The following is a 21043-nucleotide window of genomic DNA, read 5'->3' on the forward strand; positions in this document are numbered from 1 at the left end:
AATTTCTGGTTGGTGAGACATAACAGGTGGCGTGTCACAGGGAGCGGTGTTAAGACCTCAACTGTTCACAGTTTATGCAACCGAATAAGACGAAGGGACGAATAGGATGGTTGCCAAATTTGCTGAAGAAATATAGATAGGAAGATACATTTTAAAGGAGGATAAAAGGAGGCTGCAACAGTACGAAAATAAAGTGAGTAAAAATAAAGATTTGGCAAAAGGAGTCAAACATGGGAAGAATGTAAAATTGTCTATTTTGAAGGAAACATAAAAGCAGCAAAATATTTAAATAGTGAGACTGCAGAGCTGAGATGCTAAACGTTCTCAAGTTTTCAACTGCATGATTTGCAAGAGGTTAGTAAGTAGGTACATCCAGTTAGGAGAGCTGATGGAATGTTATTGTTCATTGCAAAGGGAAGTGAACAGAAAGTTTCCCTGTTCAAGGAAGGATGTAAACATACTGGAAGCTGTTTAGGGAAGGTTTGCTAGACTAGCATCTTGAATAAGTGCATTGTCTTAAGAGGAAAGTTTTGACAATTTCAGCTTGTAGCCTCTGGATTTTATGAGTAAGAGGTAATTTCTTTGACACAGACAAGACCTGAGGGGTCTTGACAGAATCAATGTGGAAAGGAGGTTCGCTGTTAAGGAGAATCTAGAACCAGGGATTACTGTTTCAAAATAAGTGGTTGCACAGTTAACAGATTTATTTTCTGAGATGCATGGGCTTTTGAAACACAGATCCTGAAGATGGTATTGGAAGAGTTTTTGAATATTTTTATGGCAAAGCTAACTCTACGCTCGATGAGCAATGAATGAAAGGTTATCAGATAGTTGAGAATATGGAGTGAGGATAAAATCTGATCAGCCACGATCTTAGTGAACGGCATAGAAGGCCTGAGGGATAAACAGCCTTCTTCTCTTCCTCATTATTAGTATGCTCATATTTCTACTTGCCTTGATAGGACTGGCTCCTATAACACCAGGAAGCCTGACAGCATGCAAGACAGAACGTGCTTGGCATTCCATAGCCCATGCAGTGCACTAACTTACTTAAGCTTCTTCCATTTGCACTTTCAATCCTGCAACCTCTTAACTGAGCAGCAAGGGTAGCAGATGCATTAGAACATCAACAACTGACAAGTATTCCCCCAAATACAAGATCCCGAAAACACACTTCTTCATTGCAATTTTCAAACACTGATCCAAACAGTAATATATCTGCAGCCGTTCAAGAAGGCAGCTCAACAAATACATTAAAGGGAAATTAGAGATGGACAACAAATGCCAGCCTTGCCAGAGATGTTGACTTTTCAATCAAAATAATAAAGGTATATATTTAAATCTGGGTAGTTATGGTCCAGAACTGACAATATACATTCAGCATACAATTCATCATCCTCATTGTTTTCCCCTCACATCTTTCAATGAGCAAGTCGATACACTTAATGAAAGAAAGTAACGAACACAAATTTTGGAAACAGCCCAAATCTAGATGCAGTGGTCACTGAAGCATATTCAAAAAGGTACTGAAAACTCACTAGGCATCATGAATTTATTGAAAGGAGTTCATCAAGTCCCCACTTTGAATGTGAATCTTATTAGCTATCATTATTGTTTAGCTACTTTGTTTTAGTGTCACTTTGTTCAGAGTTGATAATAGGATTGCATAACTTGTTTGTTGTTATTTGCCTCCTCCAACTTCCTGACCCTCCTGGTCACTGCAAGGCTTGTCTTGCTGAACCCTGCAATTAATACTGACCTCCCCTTTCAATGACACTCCCTTCAGTGGGTCACCTTATCTGTGCAACCCTGCAAGTCAAAGCTGTTCATCTCATCACATAGTCATTCATAGAGTAAAATCTCACAGAGCTTTCAGGACAGTGAAACAGCAAGTGGAACGACAGCAAGACTGAAGTTAGGCAAGAACATTAGATGGCAATCCAATGTTTTAAAAACCATGCTTTTGGTTTTGACTGCATTGCACAGGATGAAATATGCATCGCAAGTATTAAAACTAGAATACAAATTTGCAAAAGTCTTCACACTTCACAATTTCATAAGCAAGAAACAACCTGGCAATTACATAGCACCCTTCACAATGGACAATGCATCTCTGCAAACAAAGAATTTGCATTTTAAAGCCTCATGCAGAAAACACCAATACTTCGGACAGTAATTCTGATAAAATCTGACTGACTTCTGACAAAATCAACATGCAGATGCTGGTAATCTGAAATGAGAAAAAGAAACTGTTGGGGAAATACAGCAGGTCTGACAGCATCTGTTAAGAGAAAAAGTTAACATTTTAAGTCCAATGTGACTTCTTCAGATCTCAACAGCCATATTGGATTCAAAATGTTAATTGCTTTATTTTTCCTCGAAAGATGCTGTTGGATTGAAGTTTCTCCAGAACTTTGGCTTTATTTTACATATAACACTACATGAAATATCTGACATTACTTGGTCCCTCACGGTTGCCCTGAAGGTGCGTGGCTGGAACCCGTAATGCTCTGATTCACAGGTAAGAATGCAACCATTGAGACAAAACAGTTACTTAAACTCAAATTAACATTGCATTTTTCAGAACAAAAACCTGTTCTTTTAAACAGAAAGAAACAGTCTGAATTTCCAAATTGCAGGTGTGGGGAAATTAGGCTTGTCCAAATTTGGTCTGAAGCAGACGTAACTAAAAATGCTATTAAATTTTAACATGGCTAATCAGGAAATGGAACGGTCATTCATTTCTCACTTGGCACCGCTCTTCCCATGTACATTTCTTCACCCAGCATCCATCTTTCATTTTTCTGTTTTTCTGTATTAAAGTCTCTACTCCCTTATTCTTAACTTTCTCTGCCCTCTCTACACTTTTCAGCAGGGGCCCACACCACTTGCAACCTCCTGCATGTCATTAACTTTTCTGCCATACATGTATCTCATCTCACCTATGACCTGACCAGATCTTGACTGACATTGAAGATACTGTTACAACTGAACTACTGTGCCAGGAGTTAATAGAGGAAAAAATATCACAACAACAATAGGAGATAGTGAGGACTGTAGATGCTGGAGGGTCAGAGTGTGGTGCTGGAAGAAGTGCAGCAGGTCGTACTGGGCCCAGTCCTGATGAAGGATCCTGCCCGAAATGTCGACTCTCCTGCTCCTTGTATGCTGCTTGACCTGCTGCGCTTTTTCCAGCGCCACACTATCAACTCTGTCACAACAACAATGAAAAGGAGTAGTGGTTTTCTGCAATCTGAAGATTTACATAAATCAGAAACCAATGGTTTGGGTGAAGAATGGGCATAAATAAGAAGGGTATTTTAAGCTCATAATGGGTTTGTATCTATATCATATAAAATCTTGCATCACAAGAAGCATTTGCAATTAAAGTTGCAGACAAGTGGATGAAAATTTTATGGAATAACTGTCTATTTGCTGACATCATACTGAGCTTCTCAAGTTACCCCAAAGGTAAATACTAGTTTTGAAAGATTGCCTTCAGTTTGAAAGTATAAACTTAAATTTAAAATTAGTCTAATTTTATGAGCTACTGTTAAAGATTAATACGAGATCAATATGTAGAGCAACATAACATTTCCAATAACACACACACACAAATAGTATTACGATCCCCTTAGAGACCAATAACATTAAAAAAGAAATTCAAACTTCTAGCTGAAAACGATAGGACAAAATTTAACATTAAGATTTTTACTGCAACAAACACCAAATACTATTGACGCAGGCAATTTGTATAACAGATCATTTATTTCTAATGTAACCAATAAATCTACTTTAAATCTTTATACTACCCCTGAAACCAACATTCAATTCTCCCACCATCAGACTGAAGTGATTCTTCATTGTTTCTTTCCTTTCCCAACCTGGTCATTTTCAGTCCCAGAACAATGTAACAGTGATTGTTTTTTAAACTCATGTCAACTAGGTAACCGCTCCAGCCTAGTTTCAAATCCTCAAGCATTTGGTATTTTGAATCCAAGTGTAACCTCCCAATCACATTTCTGTGCAGTGAAGCAAAGACTCTTAGCTTCTCGCTTCCCCCCCACCTCTACCCCAGATCCTAGCATACTGCTAGTGTCCGAGCGTTTAAAGGGTATCCTCAAAACCTTTACACACTCAAAGCCCATCACTATATCAATATTAATAATGGGGGGCTTGCGCTGAAGATGTGCTGATTTGCCAATCTCAAGACTCCAACTCTGAAAACTTGGGGGTAAATGAACTTAATGCATAATTGTTTATAAACCAACATTTTTAACACCATCTTAGGATTTTGAAGGCTAGAAGCTAAACCATTGTAAACACAGATGATGTAATCTTTATCTCCTTGTGTGAATATCTTGTACCTTCTCCCCTAAACTGGATGCACAGTCCTGATATATAATCTTGTAAATCTCATTACTGCAACAAAATAGTCACAAAATAAAAATGCAAATGTATACCCACCCAAAATTCCTCCTGAAGTGGTTTAATGTTACTTAGAAGAACTTCTTCATAGTTGCCATAATCTCTGAACATAACAACTGCTGTCACTCCTGAAGGATGAAGCGCCTGAATTACTGCCCGATAAAACTGCAAATTGAATTCAACAAAATTAGGAAAACCTAGCTGCATGGGTAATAAAATTATAGTTGCAGGCCATAAATGAAATTTAGAGCAAATCATGGCATTCAGTAACAGGACATTTCAACTCTATATGAAACTGTCAGGTCATTACAATCAAAACATTTTTGAAAATCCATAATTATGAAAATGTGTAACTCAAAATCCAGTAGCATTGGATTTTTAGATCAGACGTAATAAAAAATTCTACTAAATCCTAACATTAAATAGAAAAGACAACGGAAAATGGAGAATTTTTTTTATCGAAACACTGTTACATGATGCACAACTCCCAGCTATAGGGAGGATATTGTCAAACTTGAAAGGGTTCAGAAAAGACTTAAAAGAAGGTTTCCAGGGTTGGAGGGTTTGAGCTATAGGGAGATGCTGAATAGGCTGGGGCTGTTTTCCCTGGAGTGTCAGAGGTTGAGGGGTGATTTTATAGAGGTTTATAGAGGTTACAAATTATGAGGGGCACGGATAGGGTGAATAGCCAAGGTCTTTTCTCCCCCCAAGTGTAGGGGAGTCCAAAGGTATAAGGTGAAAGAGGAAAGATTTATAAGGGACCTAAGGGGCAACATTTTCCAGACAGTGTGGTGCTTTTACGGAATGAGCAGCCAGAGGTTGTGGTGGAGGCTGGTACAATTACAACATTTAAAAGGCATCTGGATAGGTATATGAATAGGAAGGATTTAGAGGGATATGGCACTAGATTAATTTAGGATATCTGGTCAGCATGGATGAATGGGACTGAAGGGTCTGTTTCTATGCCGTACAGCTCTATGATTATAATGAGAAAAGTTTCTTTCAGGGAGTCAACTTTATTATTTATCTTTTGCAAGATAAATAATAATTCATGCATCAACATAAAGGATTAACCTCCTTGGAAGGAGAAACCAACAGAACTTGAAAGGATCGCTGTATATGAACTTCAACAAACTAAACACTCAAAATGATAAGAATCAAAGACCACCAAGGAGCTTTACAATTTGAGCTTACATGAAAAGGGAGGAAAAGGAATACTGAATACAGTTAGAGTACAGACGTAACAAGATATTTAGGAGTGTACAGGGACTAGAAACCTTAGAGCCCCTTAAATTTTTTTGTGGGACCTGTTGTTCTGCATGTATTGTGCTGTTAAACAATAACTTTTAGTAGGCGCAGGTGTCATTCGATCACATATCCTTGTCCGGCAAAACTAATTGTTATTGCCATAAATTAAGGAAAAAATGCTTGAGACTTCGAAAGATTCAAAACTTATATAATTGGATCAAATTTCAGTACTAAATTGAGATGAAAAGTTGAATGTTAAATCGCATCATAGCAAATTTAATTATGCAAGTTTTGTATATCCTTTATTAGAATCAGTGAAATGTTAAACCAATGTTTCATTTACAGTTAGAGTTCTTGTTGTCTTTGAAGTTCTATAGATAACATCACTAATTGTAGAAATAGAACAATCTTGAACAATGGTGGAAATGCAGAGAAGGGAGACTTAAGGTCTGAGCCTAGACAACATACTTGCCATGCCTAAAAAAGGACAAGCAACTCTCCGTTCTGATTTTTGGGGTATTTCCAGAGGTTGGGTCATCCCAAAGTAGATGTGCTATAGTCAACACGTGACACTTGTACAAGCCAAAGTAAATAGAAGCTACATGGAATTGGTCAAGTTTTCCACCTAGGGGATGAATAGAAGAACATAACAGAATAGAATCCCCACAGTGTGGAAACAGGCCCTTCGGCCCAGCAGGTCCACACCGACCCTCCAAAGGGTATCCCACCAGGCCCATTTCCTTATTACTGTTCATTGACCCCTGATGAATGCACCTAATCTACACATCCCTGATCTATGGGCAATTTAGCATGGCCAATTTACCGAACCTACACATCATTGGATTCTGGGAGGAAACTGGAGCACCCAGAGGGACCCCACACATACACGGGGAGAATGTGCAAACTCTAACCAGGGTCCCAGGCATGGAGACAGCAGTGCTAACAACTGAGCCACTATAATTTTTAACAAGAATACGGGAAAGAATATGAAGAGTAAATAGTGTCTTCAAAGTTCTTTTAGCCATGGAAAATGTTTGGGAATTTCACTTTCAAATTGGACGAGAATGTTAGATTCAATGCATCTGGCCACCCCAAAAGGAAACTGGCAGTAGTTTGGTTCATACATCATTGAAGAACCAAAGGATATATTTCCACTGTCTTTTGAACGACGTGTAAATGATCACAGGATGGCTATTCTCCAAAGTTAACAATGTTAAGGTTGTACATCTTCACTATATTCGTGACATAGCATATCAGCAGGTGGAGAACAGAGTGAGGGAGATTTTCTATGTATCCATGAAGAACTTCTATAAGAGAGGGGGGTGATCATTTACTCTGTCCCATTTGTATTGAAAACAAAATTAGTTATCCAACTTCACCCTGCTTTCTACTACTTTGTCCATACTTCTGCAAACCCATGTGTTCATTAAATAGAGTAAGGGCTTCTTCCCTCAGAGTTTTTCCAGTGGGAGCTCCAGACCTCCATCACCTCTGGGTGAAAAAAAATTCCAAACAGTTAATTCAAACCTACACTTAACGGTTATAGTCTGCACTGCTTTATCTAGATCTAGATTCCTCAATTTCAGACACCTCATTTAAATCATCCATCAGCTTCCTTTCAGCTGCAGCTTTGTTAATAGCACACTTGCCTCAGAGTCAGGACATTGAGGTTTCAACTTCAGGACTTAGCACAAAAATAAAAGTGCAGGACTGGGAGACTGTGAAGTTGCCTTATGTTAAAATCATCTATCTTCTCTCATGAACATAAAGTTACAACAGTACTATTTCAGAAGAAAGTGCAGGAGAAAATATTTTGCACCCTGATCAATATCTATCCTTCTTTTAACAATACAAAAACAAATTGGATTAACAGCATATTGCAGTTTACAGGTATTTTCTTTGTGCAACTTGGCTGGTGCATTTGCTGCACCATATGCTTATTTGCTGCAAACTACTCTGGGGTGGCCAAAGGTCATGATTGGCATGATTTAAATACCAGTCTTTCCTTTTCAGTACTTCACAGTAAACAACCTGGGTTAACGTAAGGTTGTTGTTCACAGCTAAACTTCCCAATTCTATGCAATATTCTGTCTTGTAAAATCACATCTTTCGATTAATGCATTGACCAGAACTCTAACTGCAGTCTCACTGAGAAATATTTTATCTATTCTCCACACCCTTATATTCTATGCTATGGCTTCCCAAATGATGGTTCACAATTGTTAGTGGGGTCACAATGAGGTTTTGGGGTATTGGTTGCTCAGAAGCAATGGTTTTCGAGGCTTTGGACAGATTTCTGACAGCTGTGATGCGCTGTCTAATCTCCGCTTTGTTTTGGTTGGGGTTTGTGGCCTACTAGATTACTCTGCAAGGCAAAAGTGCTAGGGCAAACACGTCTATGAATACATTGGTGGTATTTGTTTGGAGAAAGCCTGCCTTTTCATCAACTCCACTCACGCTCAACTCTTGTTCCCCTAATCCCAATCATGCAGTAAGCCTGCCTCCTTGCCGACATAACTCCCAACTACTAAAGCCTCCCAAATCCCACTCTAAATTCAACAATTCTCTTGCCTACTCAAAAGTATGGGATACAGGGAGATTTGGCCATCTGGATTCAGATTTGGTTGGCTGACAGAAGGCAGAGTGGTTGTAGATGGAAAGTATTCTGCCTGGAGGTCAGTGTTGACTCGGGTCCCGCAGGGCTCCGTTCTTGAGCCTCTGCTCTTTGTATTTTTAAAAGATGACTTGGATGAGGAGGTTGAAGGGTGGGTTAGTAAATGTGCAGATGACACAAAGGTTGGAGGTGCCGTTGATAGTATTGAGTGCTACTGCAGGCTGCAGCGTGACAGAGACAGGATGCAGAGCTGGGCTGAGAAATGGCAGATGGAGTTCAACCTGGATAAATGCGAAGTGATGCATTTTGGAAGGTTGAACTCAGATGCTGAATAGAGGATTAAAGACAGGATTGTTGGCAGTGTGGAGGAACAGAGGGATCTGGGTGTGCAAGTACATAGATCCCTCAAAGTTGCCACTCAAGTTGGTAGCGCTGTTAAGCAAGCATATGGTGTTTTGGCTTTCATTAACAGGGGGATCGAGTTTAAGAGTCACGAGGTTTTGCTGCAGCTCTACAAGTCCCTGATGAGACCACACTTGGAATATTGTGTCCAGTTCTGGTCGCCCTACTATAGGAAAGATATAAAGGCTTTGGAGAGGGTGCAAAGAAGGTTTACCAGGATGCTGCCTGGACTGGAGGGCTTGTCTTATGAAGAAAGGTTGACTAAGCTGGGACTTTTCTCTCTGGAGAGGAGGAGGAAGAGAGATGACCTGAGCGAGGTATACAAGATAATGAGAGGAATGGATAGAGTCAATAGCCAGAGACTTTTCCCCAGGGCGGGATTGACTGATATGAGGGGTCATAGTTTGAAGATATTAGGAGAAAGGTATAGAGGAGACGTCAGAGGAAGATTCTTTACACAAAGTTGCGAATGAATGGAATGCTTTGCCAGCAGTGGTGGTGGAAGCAGAGCCATTAGAGACATTTAAGCGACCGCTAGACATGCACATGGATAGCAGTGAGTTGAGGGGTGCGTAGGTCAAGTTATTTTATTTCACATTAGGATTAACCCTCAGGTCAACATTGTGGGTCAAAGGGCCTGTTCTGTGCTGTACTTTTCTATGTTCTAAACCATTTCTGGATTTAAATTCGTTACTATTCCCCCAATCTGACCACTGAATTGATTGGTTCCTACAGTCTTCTGTAATTTGCAAATTGGATAAGTGCGAAACTGGTAAATGTGGCATAGTTAGCTTTTTAGAAACTTTCCAATAAAGGTACCACAAAACAGATTAGCAAATAAAATTACAACACATGGGACTGCACCATATTGGCATGGACTGAGAACTAATTAATAGACAGAAAACAGATAGTTCATTTGCGGGTTGGTATCCTGTTACAAGTAAGCTACTGACAAAGCAGTGCTTTTGGCATCAGCCACTCTCAATGCATAGCAATTATGCGGGTATGGAATCATATGTAACATTTTCAAAGTCTGCAGACGTCACAATTTTAGATAGGAAGGAGAGTTGGAAGGATGATGAAAGGATGCTTCAAAATTAGCAGATGGAATACAACTTGGAGAAATGAGAGGTTGCATACTCCGGTAGGAAAATCAAATAGAGTATTTTTTAAATCCCAAGAGGCCACAAGTGTTGAACTTCAAAGGGATTTGGATATTCTTGTCAAGAGTCACAAATTTAAAGTGCAGACACAGCAAGTAATTAAGGTGGGAAATCGTATCTTAGACTTTATTGCAAGAGGATCTGAGCACTGGAGTAAAGATTAAAGACTGTGACTGTATAGAGCCTTGGGGAAGTCACAGCTAGAGTATTATGTCCAGTTCAGGTTTCCTTATCTACACAAGACATATACTTGCCATCGCAGGAGAGCAACAAATGTTCACTGAACTAATTCTTGGGATGTTGAGACGGTCTTTGAGGAAAGATTCTGTACACTTGTCCTATATTTTCTGGAATTTAGAATATAGTGAGAGATGATCTCATTCAAGCAAAATTCTTAAGAGGGTAAAGAAAAAGGGGAGATACAGAAAGGGTTTTCCCTGGCTTTGTAGTGGGGTATAAGATCCAGGGAACAGAATCTCAGATGAAGGAGTAGGTCAGTTACAACTAAAAGGAGGTGGCATTTCTTTACGCAGAGGGTGAGAATCTTTGGAATTTTCTGTCCAAGATAGCTGGAGGTTTAATCATTGGCGGTGTTAATCACAATGATTAGTGGATTTCTGAAGATAAAAAAAAAATGGATGTGACCCAGCATAAAAATATTCAACTAGATCTGCCATGATTACATATAACGGAAGAACACCCTAAATAGGCTGAATGGCCTACGCCTGCTGCCACTTCTTCTGATCTTATGAACCAAAGGAATACAGGTGAACTTTGAATTGGATAGAAAACATTGTTTTAAGTCATCAACCAGTGTGGATAAATCGGAGAGAGAATTAGTCAGCTACAAAAGAAAACCAAAAAAAAGACATGAACAAAAACAAATTGAATTACTCTTGTCGGAACCGACGTTGAGGAAAATTGGTGCATTAGACTTTCACTATGGTACACTCATTTGCATTGTTTCCTGAAATAGAAAGGAAAACTTCAGGTCCTGATTGAGGACTGAGATAGTTTCAAACTAGTTGTTAACAGATAGCAGTCCAAACCAAAAATATCCCAATGATTTGTTCCCACTTCCTTTCACAGGCTATGACAGAACAATAGAAAGTCGAACACCACAATGTAATATTTTTCTAAGGCACATACATTGGTGGAGCAAAGTAAAGGAACTTTTACTTTACAGTAAATTGTGTTACATCTGACTTGGGAATACTCAATATTGACATTCAGCACCTAAAAAATGGTTTGTTTCCACTTCACATTACCCTTGAAATTTACTCTATCAATTATGTCAAGTCCAAGATAATCAATCTTACCTTGTTATCTTCCCAATAAAGAGCTAAACACTGATCCCCTGGTCTCCAATCACTAAGCTGTGATTTATTTGACACTGCTGAAGAAGGGTAATCAGTTTCATAAGGTCTTTCCCACGTTCTTTCTGGTTTAATTGGTCCGGTTCTTTTCTTTGACCCGGAATCATAAATCCCATTATTGCTCTGAGAATATTCAGTAAACTTTGACTGGCTAGGTTCTGATGATTTAATAGGTCCTGTTCTTCTCCTCAAAAAGGAATCTTCTAATTGTCCATTAGACATGTTACATGAATCAACAATTCGTGTAGAGGTGTTGTCAACGTGTAAATTCAAGTCCCTTGAGTTTTTCACATTTCCAGAGATCCCACTACCAATTACTTGAGATAGTTCGATACCTTTCCGGTCATTGAAAGTATTATAATTATGCCTCTGGTTTTCAAATTTTCCTCGCTGCTGACCACTGTTATCCAAATGTTCTTTTTTAATCTGGCTACCTTTAAAGTCCAGTGAACCGAGAACATCTCCTAGTTTATTTATTTGGCTTTCTCCTTTAGTCTTTCTAGCTGACTCATGAGTCAAGTGACTAATTTGCTGCTCATAGTCTCTTAGCCTTTCATTGCCAGGGTAATGCTTGCCACCTCTTCTTCCATCATCTATCCATTGGTTAGATCCAGTAGAATTGTATCTTTCAGGGCCTCTGCCCCGCTGTGTACCATGGTTCTCCAAAGCTTGTCTAGCAATTACATTCTCTCTTTGGAAGCGAGGTGGCCTGTCGTGTTTTTGTGGCCGATCATTACTCCATGGAGCATTCTTGTGCTGAGAGCCCTTCATACCAATACTTTTGTCAGTGCTTGGGTGATGCGCAGGTTGCATTTTTGATTCTAAAAAACAAATACAAACAATAAAGTAAGACTCAGTTTGTTTCACTTCCAATAATTTTTTACACCATATAACTCTTAACATTCACCTGGACCTGTGTTTTTGTTTTTGCCACTGTTACCAATTATTTACATATCTGTGCTACTTAACTATGTGATCTGCCTGTATTGCTCATAAGAAAGCTTTTCACTGTGCCTTTTCACACATGACAATAAATGCAATTCAATTCGTTATAAACTAACAAGATAGAGAATATATCTCATAAGATGCAAATTTTCAGGAGTCTCTCAGTCCATAACTCTACTTCCCAAAGTACATAGAACATTAAACATTTGCTTTTATTATCTTACAAAGGACTTCATATTTTAAAGCAGAATGTGTAGTCCAGCTAACTTAAGGAGTCATCCACAAGCTAAACTTCGCTGAATGTTTTCGACATCACATATAGATAGGGTGATTAAGAGTATACATGTTGGTACGTTATATTGAGGTTGCACAGGACATTGGTGAGGCCACTTCTGGAGTACAGTGCACAGTTGTGAATGGAGGGCTTGAGTCATAATAAGAGACTGGACAGGCTGGGACCTTTTTCACTAGAATGTAGGAGGTTGAGGAGTGACCTATTAGAGGTTCATAAATTCATGATTAAGTGTGGATACGGTGAATGGCAGGTGTCTTTCCCCGAGAATGGGAGATTTCAAGACTGGGGGAATATTTTTAAGATGAGAGGGAGAAAGATTTAAAGAAAAAGACACAATGGGCAATTTTTTTTGTTTTAAACACTGGTTTGTGTGGAATTAACTAGCAGAGGAAGTGGTGGATGCAGATACAGTTACAACAGTTAAGACATCTAGATAAGTCCATGAATAAAAAATGTTGGGAGGAATACGGGCGAAGTGAATGCAAGAGGGACTAGTTTACTTTGGGTTTGTGGTCAGCATGGACTGGTTTGACCAAAGAGCCTGGTTCCGTGCTGTGACTCTCACTGTACAGAGTTACAAATTCATCTCCTTTTGCTCAGACAATGGTGAGCGTCTTCCATTGGCTCGAGACCTTGCATTGGAACTTACTCCCTAATGCATCAGATTCTCTCCTCTCTAAAACCTACATCTCTATTCATACTCATCATTATTGTTTGACTATATATTTGCAAAGCTTGGTTGGACATTTTTCTAGAAGGTGCCACTAAATGCAAACTACTTTAGTTAATGCTCATTATTCTCATGTTTGGTTCAGAAGCTGAAGCTAAGTTTTCAACTGTCAATATCTTGTATCAACTCTAGCTGAACACCAAGAAATAAAAAGGGCAACATGGATATAAAGCTGTCTAAGTGACAGGAAACAGAGGGGTAGCAAGTAGCTTTGTGTTGAATTTAAAAATGACAGTTTTTCCAAGAATCAGTACAAAGGACCACTGCTTCAAGCAATTTATGTAAATGACTTACACTTTGGCGAGTGGAGCTCAAATTCAAAATTTGGAATTTTGGAGCATAGTGAATGGAGGAGGATGGTCAAAGGATATGCAAAAGCAAGTCGAATGGGAAGACATGGCAGAAGGAATCAAACACACTGAAGTACAAAGTTATGCATTTTCATATAATGAATGAGAAGTGGCTGTTTAAAATAAATTCTAAAGAACATGCAAGAACAAAAGCTCTTGGAGATACATGTGAAGCATCAGTGGAGGCAATAAAGTTAAGGTGAACTTTTATAAAGCTTTTTTCCAGTCTAAGCTTGCATACAATGTCGACTTATGAGCAGTGGATTTCGAGAAGGTTGTGAAGTAATTGGAAAAGAATGGAGGAATGATTTCAGGAATAAATTAGTTCAGTTATATAAGTTCGAACTGCTCATCTTGGTGAAAAAAGGAGGTTTAATAGAGATGTTCCAAGATTATGAAGGATCTGAATTGAATACATAGGGACATCCATTTGTTACAGATGGATAACTAAGAATTAACCTCAGCTCATCCACTTCGACAAACAGGTCACTGTTTCGCTATCACAGTAATCCGATACTCCAACGTGGACGTCCAGCAAATCTGTCGATTACTGGATAAATAATTTCATGACATCAGCTCTAATTTTACTTTGAATCAGCTTGAAGTCAGATCCACTTATTCTCCTTTTGCAACTGAAATCTTTCAGCAAACTTAGTTTTCCCATAACATGAATGATCATATATACCTCAATAATATCATCCTTGTTGCCTTCTTTCATTTTCCTTATACTGGAGCTCTAACATTACATTGTCCTCTCCTCTACATTGGGGAGACAGGCCGCCTTCTTGCGGAACGTTTCAGAGAACACCTCTGGGACACCCCACCAACCAACACAACCGCCCTGTGGCTGAACACTTTAAATTCCCTCCCACTCCGCCAAGGACATGCAGGTCCTTGGCCTCCTCCATCGCCAGACCATGGCAACACGACGTCTGGAGGAAGAGCGCCTCATCTTCCGCCTCGGAACCCTCCAACCACAAGGGATGAATGCAGATTTCTCCAGCTTTCTCATTTCCCCTCCCCCCACCTTATCTCAATCCCAACCCTCAGACTCAGCACCGCCTTCTTGACCTGCAATCTTCTTCCCGACCTCTCCGCCCCCCCCACCCTCTCTCCGGCCTATCACCCTCACCTCAACCTCCTTCCACCTATCGCATTCCCAACGCCCCTCAAGTCCCTCCTTCCTACCTTTTATCTTAGCCTGCTTGGCACACCCTCCTGATTCCTGAAGAAGGGCTTATGCCTGAAACATCGATTCTCCTGCTTCTTGGATGCTGCCTGACCTGCTGCGCTTTTCCAGCAACACATTTTTCAGCTCTGATCTCCAGCATCTGCAGTCCTCACTTTCTCCTTCTTTGAGAAGGTGACCAAACAGGTGGATGAGGGTAAAGCCATTTGTGATTATATGGATTTCAGTGAGGCATTTGATAAGGTTCTCCATAGTAGTCTATTGCAGAAAATACGGAGGCATGGGATTGAGGATGATTTAGTAGTTTAGATCAGTTATTAGCGAGCTGAAAGACGACAGGTGGTAGTGGTTGATGAGAAATGTTCCTCCTCGAGTTCAGTTACTAGTGGTGTACTGCAAGGATCTGTTTTAGGGCTACTGCTGTTTGCCTTTTTTACTAATTATCTGGATGAGGGTGTAGAAGGATGGGTTAGTAAGTTTGCAGATGACACTAAGGTCGGTAGAGTTGTGGATAGTGATGAAGGATGTTTTGGGTTACAGAGAGACATAGAGAAGCTGCAGAGCTGGGCTGAGAGGTAGCAAATGGAATTTTATGTAGAAAAGTGTGACTATCCCTAATCTATGTCCAAGGCATAGGTCCCTGAAAGTTGCCATCCAGGTTGATAGGGTTGTTAAGAAGGCAAACAGTGTGTTAGCTTTTCCCGGTAGAGGGATTGCGTTTTGGAACCATGAGGTTATGTTGCAGCTGTACAAAACTCTGGTGTGGCTGCACTTGGAGCATTGTATACAGTTCTGGTTGCCGTATTATAGGAAGGATGTGGAAACATTGGAAAGGGTGCAGAGGAGATTTACCAGGATGCTTCCTGGTATGGAGGGAAGGTCTTATGAGGAAAGGCTGAGGGACTTTTTGTTAGAGGGAAGAAGGTTGAGAGCTGACCTAATAGAGGCATACAAGATGATCAGAGGATTAGGTAGGGTGGACAGTGAGAGCCTTTTTCCTCAGATGGTGATGGCTAGCACAAGGGGATATAGCTTTAAATTGAGGGGTGATAGATATAGGACAGATGTCAGAGGTAGGTTCTTTACTCAGTTGTAAGGGCGTGGAATGCACTGCCTGCAACAGTAGCAGACTCACCAACATTAAGGGCATTTAAATGGTCATTGGATAAACAGATGGATGACAATGGAACAGTGTAGGTTAGATGGGCTTCAGATTGGTTTCACAGGTCGGCACAACATTGTTGGCTGAAGGGCCTGTACTTCGCTGGAACGTTCTATGTTCTAATTTTAGCATGGTCAGGAAAGACAGCAGAGCAGCATTGCTCCTCACAGCATTGGATTGCACGCATGCAGCTACAGCATCAACATGACACAGATTAATCCAGATGCACAACACATTAGCCAAATGACACATCTCAAACCAAGCTTCAGCATACTGTGAGCATTACAATGTTCAAAACAAGCAGAGAGATCACATCTTGCATATAATGAACATAAAACAAAAAAGGGGTTCATTTATTTTATTATTTAAACAGCCAACAGTAACCAACTTCATTCAGTCCAGAATTATATTAAAATGGCAGCAGTCATGGCTGCATTTTTTGTTGACATTCTGCACTTTCTCACTTATTTACAGAGGGGGAATAAAGTGAAGTTCTAAACTCTTAAAATATAATTTTGCTCAGCAATTGCCACCAGTGAAAAATACATAATTTTCTTTCCATTATTAACTTCTGAGCTAGCTGTGGAAACAAATCTCAGGCAAGTTCAAGTCAGAGCACAGCAAGCACAGGAGGAACTGATGCCCAACTAAAACTCCTGAAAAAATTACAATGAAGGAGCTATCTCAACAAACAACAAAGCACAAAAGATTGGCAACAAGCCAAGGGGTTAGAATACCAAGGAAGAAAAAGTTTGGAATGTTGCACCAAAAGAAATCGATGCAGAATACACTCTCTCCATCACATCTCAAATCATAGTATTAATATTAAATCATTTACTAAAAAATACTTCAAGGACAAGTGTATATTTGTGTCACGACATTTTACTTAAATATTTCTATGCATCTTAAATGGACTATCCACAATGAGAAAAGAAAAAGCCAGAATTATTCTGGGATCAGAAATATCAAAAGGAGTACCAACATAGAAAGAAATACTTAAAATCTAAAGGCAGGCAAAAACAACAACCCCTTAAATTTAAGAATGTCAGCCTGATTCATCCACAGCCAATATGTGAAACACCAATCCCTCGGTTTTTTTGCAGGATTCGAAATCCATTTGACACCCACTTTTGCAACTTAACTCCAACAAAACTGTTGTTAGGTCAGCTGCATTCAGAAAGCCAGGTCACACCAACACTAATTAAAGGGACCATATGAACTTAAAAGAAATCATTAGTTGAGTACGGAAATGGGAGGTGCAATGATCCTCCCTCTCCTGCACAGTTCAACCAAGTGTTGCCAGGCATCTTCACTTAGCCTCCATTTCATGTAACCTCTGCCCTTTCTCCCAATCACTGTAATCCTCTCAGAGTTGTGATCATTTAATGATTTCTTCCTCTGACCTTATCAGAGGACCATTGCTGGAAACAATGGCTTAGAATTCAGGTGGTCTTCATTGGTGTGGGGATGCTCAGCAAACTTGAGGCAGTCTGGTGCAAGTGAGACCAATGCGCTCTCAGGTCAATATACTAGTGCTGTCGAAGAGTGTTTAAACTAATTTTACAAGGGGGTGGAAATGAGGATATAACACTAGCAAAGCAAAATGCAGATATACAGAAGAACCAGTAGACAGATAGCACAAGGGTAAGAAAAGGGATGGCATTACGTACATTGGACAAGGGTCAGACAAAATCGCAAAAAGATCGAATGCACATTAATTGCATTTGCATAAGAACAGAAGTTGCATTGTAAGTAAGGTTAGTGAACTTGGCTTTGGCTATCCCCAAAGGAATGAAAATCTTGGCATCAGAGTAGTTTCTAAATGGGCAAAATGGTGTATGAAATATCCCTGGATACAAGGTATTTGGAAAAGAAATATTTATCAGGGAATATTTCAGTGCTGGAGGGAAATTATTTTGGAGTGCTCAAGAACAGTTGCGAAAGAACCAAAGATATCACTGCACTATTGAGTGTACTCTATAGTGTAGGAACTAATGAGAGAGATACAGAGGAGCAAATCTGTAGGAATCAGAGTTGGAAAAAGTGCACAGGAGGGAGAATCGAGTATTTAATTGCCCTAACACAGACAGCCACACTGTTCCAAACCAGCTCAGACTGGTGACTCAAAAGGCCTTGAACACTGCAAACGCTTGCACACAAATTTAATTCAAGGCGGAAAAATAGCAAAGTACAAGCTTTGGCTGTATCTCAGTGAAGGTAAAGTTTTTAGAAATGATAATCTATAACAAAAGGAAAAGGTTCTCCCGGGCATGCATTGATTACCTAAGTAAATTCAGCAAAAATTTGTTAAAGGCAAAACATTTTACCTCTAACTAAAAATAACATTTTTGATTACATATCCGACAGTTGATAAGGGTATTGGTACTGCCACTGTTTATCTGGAATTAAAAGGTATTTGATACTTGGTCAACATAATTCCCATTCTGTAAGATGAATGAGTGATGATCAACTGTATTCAGACAGGAAGACAGCACGTGGTGGGGTTCATTAGCGCTCAATATTAGGATTTTGCGTTTGCTTGATAATATCATTCAAGGCCAGGTTTTGAAATTTAAAAGTGACAAAATTTGTCACCGGACTGAACTATGAAACGGAGAGCCAGATAATAATAGATCAAGAGTATTTAAACAGGCTGATGGAATGGACAGACTGCTGGAAGGTGCAACATAACGGAAATGTGAGATGATACATTATGGTAGGAAGAACAAAGAAACCTAAATAGAAACCTAAAACAAAGGAGTTCGGTTTTAAAGGGAGTGGAGGATGAAGATGTCATTGATGCATATACACAGACCATTAAAAGTGAAAAGGTTGCAAAACCTCTCCTTAATCCAATTGGAGATTCCCACCTACTTCAAGACGACCACTATTACCCTGGTGCCAAAGTAAAATTAGGCAGCATGCCTTAATGGCTGTTGCACAGTGGCTCTGACATCCATCATCACGAAGTGCTTCGAGACGTTAGGCACACATTAACTCCAGCCTCCAAGATTGTCTTGATCGACTACAATTCACCTGTCACAATAGGTCCAGGGCAGACACCATCTCCCTGGCCTCAACACTCATCCCTGGAATACCTGGATGACGAGGATAGCCACACACAGAATCCTACTGATTTTAGCTCTGCATCGAACACTATAATTCCAAACAGCCTCTTCAAGTTCGAGACCCAGAACTCTCTACCCCCTCTGCAACTGAATCCTTAACTCCCTGACCCACAGACCGCAGTCAGTAAGGATAGGCAACAACATTTTTTCCATGATAGTACTCAACACCAGTGCACCACAAGGCTGTGTACTCAGCTCCTTACTATATTCCTTACATACTCAGGACTGGCCAAATTCTGCTCTAACTCCATTTACCAGTTTGCTGATGACAGCACCACATTGGATTGGATCTTAAACAATGAAAAGTACAAAGAAATAGAGAGCCGAGTTGCACTGCGTAAAGACAAAAATTTCTCCCTCGATATCAGCAAAATGAAGGAGCTGGTCATTGACTTCAGGAAGCAAATGGAACACATGCCTTGTCTGTATCAATGATACTGAGGTGAAGATGGTTGAGAGCTTCAAGTTCCTCGGAATAAATATCACCAATCTGTCCTGGTCCATCCATGTTAATGCTACAGTCAAGAAAGCATACTAACAGCTCTACTTCTTCAGTAAACTAAGGAAATTCAACATGTCCACAGTGACTCTTACCAATTTTTATTGGTAAGCATCCTAACCAGATGCATCACAGCTTGGTATGGCAACTACTCTGTCCAAGACTACAAGAAATTACAGAACGTTGTGAATGCAGCCCAGTTCATCATGCAAACCGGCCTTCCACCCATTTATTCCATCTGCACTGACTGCTGCCTCAGGAAAACTTCCGACGTAACTAAAGACCCCTTCCACATCATTTATACTCCCTCTACCTTCTTCTATGAAGGAGAAGATATGAAAATTTGAAGATATGTACCAACAGATTCAAGACTTATTAAACTTTTGAATGGACCTCTCACAGTGAAGTTGATATTCCTCTGCACTCTTATGACTACAATCAGCATTCACTTTGAGTGTGAGCAGCAGCTAAGGTAAGACAGTTTGTTTTAAAATTACTTACCGGTAGCGGGCAGCGGTGTTTTTTTTCTCTCTTTACAGAAAGAGCGGGAGCAGCAGGGGGAAGTGACGAAGACCGGAGGGGCAGCCGGGTAGGTTTTTTCCCTTTAAAAGCGCGCAGGAGAAGAACCCGAGGCACTACAGAGGTAGTGTCTCCCACCCGCCCTCCTCCTCTAACCTAAATAATAAGACCCGTTGTGGTAAGTAGGTAAGTGCTGCATTTTGCTTGTTGTATTCTTTAGACCCAGTTTTTTTTATAAAAGGTTACTTTCAGAGGGAAGGCAGTGAAGGCAGCGCAATGTTCCTCTTGCAACATGTTTGAGGTGAGGGATGCCATGGACGTCCCTGCTGATTACACTTGCAGGAAGTGCACCCATCTCCAGCTCCTCCAAGACCGTGTTAGGGAACTGGAGCTGGAATTGGATGAACTTAGGATCATTCGGGAGGCAGAGGGGGTCATAGATCGGAGCTTGAGGGAAGTAGTAACTCCAAAGATGGCAGATAAATGGGTGACAGTGAGGGGGACTGGGAGGAAGCAACCAGTGCAGGGACCCCCTGCAGCCGTTCCCCTCAAGAACAAGTATACCGTTTTGGATACTTGTGGGGGGACGACTTACCAGGGGTAAGTAACGGGGCCCAGGCCTCTGGCACGGAGCCTGTCCCCGTTACTCAGAAGGGAAGGGTGAAGAAGAGCAGAGCAGTAGTAATTGGGGACTCGATAGTTAGGGGCACAGATAGGCGGTTTTGTGGGAACGAGAGAGACTCACGTTTGGTATGTTGCCTCCCAGGTGCAAGGGTACGTGACATCTCTGATCGTGTTTTCCGGGTCCTGGAGGGGAAGGGGGAGCAGCCCGAAGTCGTGGTCCACATTGGCACCAACGACATAGGTAGGAGGAGTGCCGAGGATGTTAGACAGGCTTTCAGGGAGCTAGGTTGGAAGCTCAGAGTTAGAACGAACAGAGTTGGTGTCTCTGGTTTGTTACCCGTGCCACGTGACAGAGATTCGAGGAATAGGGA

The 21043-nt window shown here is 40.5% G+C and overlaps 1 protein-coding gene across 3 annotated transcripts in view; it reads right to left on the reverse strand.

Annotated features, from left to right (window-relative positions):
- tdrd3 (tudor domain containing 3) overlaps window positions 1-21043 on the reverse strand; it is a 143112-nt gene that overhangs the window by 41407 nt on the left and 80662 nt on the right. For 2 of the 3 annotated variants that reach the window (XM_043691162.1, XM_043691164.1), the window contains exons 11-12: window positions 11175-12052; window positions 4468-4593 (exon numbers count right to left, since the gene is read on the reverse strand). In XM_043691162.1, coding sequence (XP_043547097.1) covers window positions 4468-4593; window positions 11175-12052 — 1004 coding nt within the window. Of the gene's footprint in view, window positions 1-2197; window positions 2231-4467; window positions 4594-11174; window positions 12053-21043 lie in introns of all 3 variants that reach the window. The other variant, XM_043691163.1, reaches the window with a different exon arrangement.

The sequence above is a fragment of the Chiloscyllium plagiosum genome, chromosome 6 (assembly GCF_004010195.1).
Source record: "Chiloscyllium plagiosum isolate BGI_BamShark_2017 chromosome 6, ASM401019v2, whole genome shotgun sequence".
In the NCBI taxonomy this organism is placed as follows: Eukaryota; Metazoa; Chordata; class Chondrichthyes; order Orectolobiformes; family Hemiscylliidae; genus Chiloscyllium; species Chiloscyllium plagiosum.